The sequence below is a fragment of the Panthera uncia genome, chromosome B4 (assembly GCF_023721935.1).
Source record: "Panthera uncia isolate 11264 chromosome B4, Puncia_PCG_1.0, whole genome shotgun sequence".
Taxonomy (NCBI): domain Eukaryota; kingdom Metazoa; phylum Chordata; class Mammalia; order Carnivora; family Felidae; genus Panthera; species Panthera uncia.
Window position 1 is genome coordinate 135,213,296 of NC_064809.1, and position 9,331 is coordinate 135,222,626.

At 60.0% G+C, this 9,331-nt stretch overlaps 1 protein-coding gene across 1 annotated transcript in view; it reads right to left on the minus strand.

Moving 5' to 3' along the window:
- Positions 1-9,329, minus strand: part of CELSR1 (cadherin EGF LAG seven-pass G-type receptor 1) — a gene marked incomplete at its 5' end in the record, with an annotated part of 137,268 nt that extends 127,939 nt beyond the window's left edge. The window contains 1 exon segment of the mRNA XM_049626733.1: positions 6,095-9,329. Coding sequence (XP_049482690.1) covers positions 6,095-9,329 — 3,235 coding nt within the window.
- Positions 9,330-9,331: the final 2 nt, after the last annotated feature.

Consider the following 9,331-nt stretch of genomic DNA (forward strand, 5'->3'; position numbering starts at 1 on the left):
TGTCCACACGTGTGTGCATGTACACGTATACATACATCGTGTGTACGGGTTTGCACAGGCGTCTGCGTGTTCACATATATGTACGCATGCATTCATATATGCACGTGCACACACATGTGCGTTTATGTATGTCTGTGTGTGCGCACAGGTGTGTATATGTGTACGTGCCTGCGTGTGTGTTTACGAAAGAATCATGGCCCCTCTCCAGGACGTCAGGAGACGCTCACGGGAGTGACAAAACAATAAAGGGCTGGTAATAGGCTTTTCCCAGCTTTGGAATGTTCACACCCAAAAAGGGGAACCGACTACCAGGTATCCACAAGTTCTTACCTGAAGCAAAAGCGTGAGAATGCGGCTCTGGAGTACACCCTCCACCTCGGGCCAAGCCCCCAGCAAGGCACGGGAGGGACCCACAGTGGGGGGTGGGGGACATCCTGCCTCTGCGCCAGCCCCCCTCCCCCGTCCCCCACGGGAGGGCAGAGGAGCCGTTGTGCGGTCTCTGCAGGCAGACCCTCCCCCCACGCCCCTCTGGGTCGTTCCACGAATGACCCATGGATACTACAGAGCACCTGCTGTGTACGGGGCCCCAGGCTCACGGGGGGAAAGCAGAGGGGGTCCCCGTCATCCCCCACAGACTCTGACCCTTGCAACCCGGGACCCCCAACCCTTCCACACTTCCCCAGGCCACCCCAGTTACCCTCCCGAAGCAAACATCCAGAAGGCAGGTGGTCACTTACCACACCCCTTCAGTAGCCAGGGATCTAATCCTACGGCTTTCATGTGACCCTATGTGTTCAGGTCACAGGACCTGAAAACACCAGAAAACGACTGTCCCCGAGGCGGTGAGCTGAGGAGAACCATGCCAAACTCAGGAATATTTTCCACACGCTCTGCCCCACATGATAAAATCTACTTGTGTTGGCATCCGAGTGCTGGCAGGGTGGAGGCCCGTGGCCCCGAGCCACACGACACAGCCCAGGTGCGACCTGCTGCTCGGCCCAGGCACCCAGCGCCCACTACCCGCCTCCTTAACAGGTTTCTGCTCTCGGGTGTCACAACGGGCGCGTCAGCCGGGCCCCAAGTGGACTTTCCGACGGGCACCACGTCCTGGACGGAGCTCGGGCGTCACCAACAAACCACGAGAGCCGGTCTATGTCCACACGTGATCTCTGTGCCATCCCCGCCCCCGACTTCCAAAGGGCTCACCTGCCTGTGATCTTTCCCACATTAAAAAAATAGTTTCCCTCGGGCTCCTGGGTGGCTCAGTCTGTTAATCGCCCAACTCTTGATTTTGCTCAGGTCACGATCTCATGGTTCATGGGCTCGAGCCCAGCATCAGGCTCCGCAGCTGGCAGTGCAATCTGCTTGGGATCCTCTGTCTCCCTCTCCCTCTGCACACCCCCTCCCTCCCCCGCTCACGCGCACTCTGCCCTCAGACTCCCCAACAACCACGGGTGACCCACTCTCAGAGTCTCACTGTCCCTCGGCCCCCAGCCGGCTCTCTCCCAAATCTCCCCTAACAGCCACCAAAACCCCCCACAGGTCAGGGGCTCTGCCACACCCACTCCCCTGCCAGGAAGGCGCCTTCAGCTCATGATGGGAGCGGGAGTCCCCACACCCACCCTCTCCTGCACCTCCCTCCTCTTGAACTCTGTTCTGTGTTTGTCTGTGTTTATCTGATCATCCCTAGACCACAGGAGCCACACTGGTTCTCCAGGGCCTGGCACACATTAGGTGCTCGATAAAAGAAACAACTCTCCCAGGGACGCCTGGGTGGCTCAGTTGGTTAAGCGTCCCTGGATTTCAGCTCAGGTCATGATCTCACAGTTGGTGAGATCGAGCCCTGCGTCCGGCTGTGCGCTGACAGTGGGTAAGCCTGCTTGGGATTCTGTCTCTCCTCTGGCCCTCCCCCACTAGTTCTCCGTCTCAAAATAAATAAACCTAAAAAAAAAGAAAAAAAAAGAATAAACACTCCTTTGTTTCTGAGCCAATGTTTCTTTTTCTTTTTTTTTAATGTTTATTTATTATTGAGAGACAGAGAGACACAGAGCGTGAGCGGGGGAGGGGCAGAGAGGGGGAGACACAGAATCCGCAGCAGGCTCCAGGCTCCGAGCTGTCAGCACAGAGCCCGACGCGGGGCTCCAACCCACGAACCGTGAGATCACGACCTGAGCCGAAGTCAGTTTGCCTAACCGACTGAGCCACCCAGGCACCCCAGTGAGCCAGTGTTTCTAAAAGTATGTTAGCAAGTGACTATCCCCAGAGTTACCGAAGCCCTTGGATACTAACCAGCTTCGAGCAGCACCGAACTTTTCTGGAACAGTCTGTGTCACTGGAGAATCCAGTGCAACAGCTCAAACGGCTTGAGCTGGCCCATCCTTTTCTCACTGTGAAGTCTGGGAGAAAAACAGAAGACCAAACACCCAGACGCTGCCTGGTACGGGGCCATCTCTTTATTTCCTTGTTTGCAATCGCCTATTTAAAAGTCCCTGCGATATCTTGTATTTAACTAGACAAAATACCTTTTAAAACTTTATCAGGCCTAGACGACTTCATGCCATATACTCCCCACCAAGGTAAACAGAAAGGTTGCTCAATCTTATTTCACCGAGTTTCACTCTTTTCTGGCACCCCTGAGTGATCTGTCCACCAGTCATTCTTAGCCCACACAGGCTACCTTTCCCACACCCACAGGTCCGCAATGCCCACAAATGCAGGGTCACTTCCCACCAAGTGCCGTGTTCCATAAGGCACGGCTGAAGGCCCTAACCCCGCAGGCACACGCGTGTCCAAGGCGGATTAAAAATGTGCACGTTCCTCCAAGACTGACATCTGGAACGATTAAAGAAAAGTATTTGGTAGCGCCCGGGGGGCTCAGCCGGTTAAGCGTCTGACTTCGGCTCGGGTCACAATCTCACGGTTTGTGAGTTTGAGCCCCGCGTTGGGCTCCCTGCTGTCAGCACAAACCCCGCTTTGGATCCTCTGTTCCCCTCTCTCTCTGACCCTGCCCCCCCCCATCAAAAATAAATAAACATTGGGGGGGGAAAAAAAAAGCAAGCATTTGCTTCTTGAAGGATCCCATCGGGTTATCAGTCATAAAGCTTCAAACAATGCAAACGTCGCCTTTCTAAAACGTCCAGAGTAAGGTCCCAATCACAGAATTTTAAACCTCGTTCAAAAACCGTCGCATAGACAACGAACATTTTGTACCGCTGGATATCATCCAAGAACGGCAGGTACTTGCACGTGACCGTTTCAGAAGTCAAAAACATTTTCCGGGGGCGCCTGGGTGGCTCAGTCGGTTGAGCGGCCGACTTAGGCTCAGGTCACGATCTCGCAGTCCGTGAGTTCGAGCCCCGCGTCGGGCTCTGTGCTGACAGCTCGGAGCCTGGAGCCTGTTTCGGATTCTGTGTCTCCCTCTCTCTGACCCTCCCCTGTTCATGCTCTGTCTCTCTGTGTCTCAAAAATAAAATAAACATTAAAAAAAAAATTTTTTTTTAAACACTTTCCGACGGTGTCTTGGTCCCCGGGGGCCACGTAAAACCGCCCATGCTATCTCCTCACAGTCCAAAGGCTCGTAGTGAATAAAACTCCGGGCCAGGCCAAAGGAACCGCCCTCCTCCCCCTACACCCCCCTGCACCCCAGCTCGGGCACCGCCCCCAGGTGCACCTTCCCCGGCAGGCCCCTCTGCTCGAGGCCCCCAGCCCTTCCTGGCCTGGCTCCCACAAAATCCTACTGCCTGCCTGTTCCATCCAGCCCCTCCAGGGCAGTCATAATGCGTCAGAGGCTTTAGGGCATGGCTGTAAATCCAGGAAAGCCAATAACACTTCAGTGAAAACGGCGCGTCAGTCCGAAACAACAGCTTTCCCCATTGTTCCTTCACAAAACCTAAGAATCCACCTTGGCTCAGTCGGAAGGACTGATCTTTCGGTGCCGTGTTGTTTCTACACAAAGCTGTGCTGTTCTGCAATTACAGATTTTCCAGTTTCCAGTCATTGGCTTCTCGGGGAGCTATAAAGAGCCGTCAAACGGCCTGAGGTGGTAGATCATCCCGCGGTGAGGTGATCTATATTCAAACCATCCCGAACCAGGGATCAGGCACGGGAATATTCGGTTTCGCAAGTAATTCTTCGAGAATTTCCTCTGAGGCAACAGGCAGAACACGGCTCACCTCCCAGATACCAGAGGAGTGTCAGTCCAAGTGCGAGAGTTTATAAAACTGCTCGATGTCCGATCAGAACCCAGTTAAAGATAAACACTGTTTTCCAGGAGGGGGAATCAAGACTTGAGGCCCAGGGCCCGAGTGGCACAGCGTTATGTCGCCACAGGATCAGAGCCCAGCACTGGGTCCCTGAGACGCTCATTGCGGAGCACAGATCCCCAACCCACCTTCGACTGTGGTCCCCACTACAGGCCCTCCAGGCGGGCAAGCCAGCGCTCAGTAACTACCCTCTTGTGAATGAAATCCATCCTAAGCCCTGTTATCCGGCTGACGCGGTGGGGGGGAGGGGGCACATTCCTGATGCTTCAGACGCACAAAACATCCACCCTTCCACAGACACCGCTCCCACCAAAGCCCCCGTGTGTCCCCTGTGAAATCAAAACCCTAGGATGTTGCCAACTCACTTTCATACAGGCTCTCTCCACTCTGCTTCATCCCGCAGGTAAAGTCGTATAAGAAAAAACAAAACCGAGCAAAGGGGCATTCAGGAAAAGAGCCCTTTTTTTTTTTTTTTTTTCTTAATTGGCCATTACTTGGAATATCCATCACCCTGGTTAACAGTTTTCCCTGAGGGCCTATTTATTCCTCCCTCTCTGCCCAGATTCGTATTCTCTGCCTGTAATTCACGACTTCACAGAACGTGAAATATCCACTTGCAGATGGGCTATAAGGCCAAAATTCATGTGGATGGGTTGCACCACCTTTCGCAACCGGACCTGTAGACTCCAGACCTTATAAGCAAACCGCAGAAACTGGAAACAACCGTTTGCCACCCAACCCCGATGGCCAACTGTGAAGACAAAACAAATCGGAAAACTAACTTTTTAATGCTGGCAGGGCTCCCACAGTGATCCTGGATGGTAATGATTTATTGTTGAAATAAGTCAACCGAAACGTTGACTCAAACGACCCACGGATCCAAGCCTTTCCTGGTGACAGTTTGGTCTCATCCTTAAGGTCACCTGGCCGCGCCAGCCGACCACGTCTCTAGGCACAGGTCCCTTTGAGAAGCCGCCATGTCCCCCGGTTCCCACACCCTCTATCTGTCCCCCTCTCCCTGGCCCTGCGGGTCCTGCCTGGCGCACGGGGGTCAGCAGCACAGAGGACTACATCTCTGCTGCCAACCAAGCACGTGCCCGGCTGAGCCGAGACCGTCTTAGTCTTCGGCGCGCCTCCAGCCCCAGAGAGGGCCAGCTGGGTTCCCACACCGGCTCCGCCGCCGAAGCGGGCAGGCCTCTAAGTAACACCCAAATTACAAGTCCGCGTCCAGGAGCAGAAGCCAAGATCAAACGAGGCTACGCTTTTCAAAGAGCTCCCAGACAGACAAGCACACATGAGCCGGATTGTTATTATCTGGAGGAGACAGAAAAGAGACACCAAGGGAGCTAACTCCAGCCATATTACAGGGTGACTCAGGGAACCATCCAGCAATTTCCATCCAGCGCACGGGGCGGGCAGTGACCTTTGATCTTCCCAGACAGGGGGAGGGATGGCTGACTGCCGAGCATCTCCAAGCACACCAGACAACCACTCAGTTAACCCTGGAGACCAGGTTTTAATAGCACAATCAGGAGCCACAGCCCGCTGAGCAAAGGGCCAAAAAGCCCTGGTCTTGAACTTGAAGCAGCCCAGGCCTGCTCCCAGCAAAAATGCTGTGGGAAGCGGCGTGGGTGCCCCTCCCACTCCCTTGGCCTAAGTGGGGAGCACGCCCCCAGCCCGAGGCAGCAACCTTCCAACCGGAGGCCACAAATCCCCAAAGAGCTGCCCGGGCCCTGCCCAAATGCGCCCCGGCATGCCGGGCGGGCCCCTGGCAGGTCCCCGCGGCTCGTGGCCCTCCAGGCGGCCTGGCGGGAGCCCTGCCGGCCACTCACCGGAAACAGACACCTCCATGAGCGCCTCCAGCGGCCGGTTGTTGTCCAGGTCCCGGCTCAGCTGCAACTCGCCGGTGGCAGGGTCCAACAGCAGCAGCCGAAGCTCATTGCCCTGCAGGAAGGTGTAGTTGAGGCTGTCGGAGAGGTCGGGGTCGTGGGCCGGGATGCGGCCGATCACGCCGGTGGGGAAGCTGTTGGACTTATTGGTGACGTAGTTGTTGAAGAGGATGTGGAAGTCGGGCAGCACCGGCGGGTTGTCGTTCTGGTCCAGGAGGCGGATGTGCACGGTGGCCCGGCTCACGAGCGGGGCGGACGTGGCCTGCACCACCAGCACGTACTCCCGCCGGACCTCGAAGTCCAGCTCGACCAGAGCACGCAGGTCCCCGCTCAGCAGGTCCAGCTGGAAGACCTCGGGCACGTTGCCCTCCACGATCTGATACATGATCTGGGCGTTGGGGCCTTCGTCGGGGTCGTTGGCACGGATCCTCGCCACCACAGAGCCCACCGGGCTGTTCTCCTCCACGAACAGCTCCAGCTCGTCCCTCTCGAACACCGGGGGGTTGTCGTTAATGTCCAAGACGCTCACCTGGACTTCCACCGAGGCACTAAGCGGGGCTGGGCTCCCCCGGTCCACAGCCAGGGCCCGAAGGTTGTACACGGCCACGTTCTCCCGGTCCAGCCGGCGCTGGGTTCGGATCACGCCGGACGTGGGCTCGATGTAGAAGTCGCCGTCACCATCGTCCCCACCCTGGAAGGTGTACAGCAGGCGGCCGTTGGGGCCTGAGTCCCGATCCGTGGCAGACACCTGGAGGACGCTGGTGGACGGCGGCACGTCCTCAAAGACGGAGCCCTGGTAGAAATCCCGCAGGAAGCGGGGTGCGTTGTCGTTGGCGTCGAGGATGAGGATCTCCAGGGAGGTGGTGTCGGACTTTTGGGGGATGCCGTTGTCCCGAGCGGTGATGGCCAGCGTGTAGGCGGCCTGTTCCTCGTAGTCCAGCTCGGTCACGGTGTAGACGGTGCCCGTGTCCGGGTCGATGCGGAACTGCGGAACCGGGTCTTCCAGCACGTAGGTGATGCGCGCGTTCTCGCCCGTGTCCTCGTCGGTGGCACCGATGACGGCAACGGAGGTGCCCACCGGCCGGTCCTCGCTGACGCTCACCGTGTAGTGTGAGCTCTGGAAGACCGGCCGGTGCGTGTTGGCGTCGGTGACGTTGATGAAGACCTGCGCGGTGTGCGAGCGCGTGCCGTCGGACGCGCTCACCGCCAGCACGTACTGCCGCTCCTGTTTGTAGTCCAGCGGCAGCGCCAGGGTGATGAGGCCGCCGCCGCTCTGGCTGCTGAGCGCGAAGCGGTTCCGAGTGTTGCCGCCCGTGAGCTGGTAGGTGATCACGCTGTTGGCGTCCCGGTCGCGGGCCCGCAGGGTCAGCACGCTGCTCCCCACGGCCGCGTCCTCGTTCAGACGCAGCTCGTACACCGGCTGCGTGAACATCGGGTCGTTGTCGTTGACGTCTAGCACCGTGATGGACACGCTGGCGGAGGAGCTCATGGGCGGGGAGCCATGGTCCACCGCCTCCACCCCGAAGCGGTAGCGTTCCACCTCCTCGCGGTCCAGCTCAGCACACACCGTGATCCAGCCAGAGCTGTTGTGGATCTGGAAAGGGAAGTCCGCGGGCGCCGCGGGGTCTTGGGGCCCAGCCCCAGCCCCGCCCACGGCGGCCGAAGCCGTGTCCACCAGGCGGTAGCGCAGACGCGCGTTCTCCCCCGCGTCCGCGTCCACGGCCTGGATGTGCAGCACCGAGTGGCCCAGAGGCACGTTCTCCAGCACGGCTGCCTGGAAGGGGCTGCTCACAAAGATGGGGGCGTTGTCGTTCACGTCCAGCACCTGCACCAAGACCAGCCCCGAGGAGTTGATGAGCGGAGGCCGGCCCCCATCCTGGGCCTTGATGCGAAGCGTGTACTCCCTGATGGCCTCGAAGTCCAGCGGGTTGATCACATCCAGGCTGCCGCTCAGCGAATGCAGGTAGAACTGCCCCTTCAGGTTGCCGCTGACGATGCTGTAGTGTATGGCCGCGTTCTGCCCCTGGTCCCGATCGCTGGCCTGCACGCGCAGCACGGGCGTGTTGACTGCCACGTCCTCGGGCACCTGGACCACGTAGCGCTTCTCGCCGAACTGGGGGTAGTTGTCATTCTCATCCTCCACCACGATGTGCACGGTAGCTGTGGCGCTGAGCGGGCCCGGGTTGCGGCCCTGGTCGTTGGCCTCCACCAGCAGCTGGTAGGCGGCCGCCTCCTCCCGGTCCAGCGCCGCGCGTGTGCGCACCACGCCCGAGCGCGAGTCGATCTCAAACACGCCTCCCGCACCCTCCAGCAGGCGGTAGCGCATGTTGGCGTTGGAGGGCGCGTCGCCGTCGGTGGCGCGGATGGTCAGCACCTCGTAGCCCACCTCCAGATTCTCACGCACGCGCTCACGGTACTCGGACTGCTCGAAGACGGGGCTGTGGTCGTTGGTGTCGCTGACCGTGACGGTGAGATAGGTGGCGGCTGAGCGCCGCGGTGAGCCGTGGTCCACCGCGCTCACCTTGAGCACGTGCGTGTCCTTGGTCTCGCGGTCCAGTGCGCGGGCCGTGCTCACCGCGCCCGTGGCGGGGTCGATGAGAAAGTAGCCGTTGGAGCGCTCATCGAACAGTGCCTCCATCTGGTAGCTCAGGCGCCCCGCCTCGCCCTCGTCCGGGTCGTGCGCGCGCAGCTCGATGACCCCGGTGCCCGCTGGCTCGTTCTCGGGCACCGATACCTGGTAGCTAGGCAGCGGGAACTGCGGGGTCGTGCTGCCGCCAGCGCCCCGCCGAGCCCGCCGCGGGCCCCCGGCCCCAGCCTGGGGCCGGCTCGGCGGCGACGGCGACGGCGACAGCGACGGGGAGGGCGTCCCCGCGGCCGCCTCCAGCGCCAGCTCCACCTGGATGGCGCCGGCCGCGCGCCGCAGGGCGCACAGCAGGCGCAGGCGGGCCGAGCCCCCGGGCGGCAGGCAGACGGGGTGGCGTGGGCAGCGGGGGCCGGGGCTCGGCGGGCAGCTGCAGGCGGGGAACGTGGTCAGGGCCGCGAGTGCCGAGTGCAGCGTGGCCCCGCCACCGCCACCGCCGCCGCCGCCGCCGCCCGAGGCCGGGAAGCAGAGCGCCGCGCCCGGCCCCGGCACGGTGAGCACAGCCCGCGCCCGCAGCTCAGCGCTGGGGGCCCGTCGGC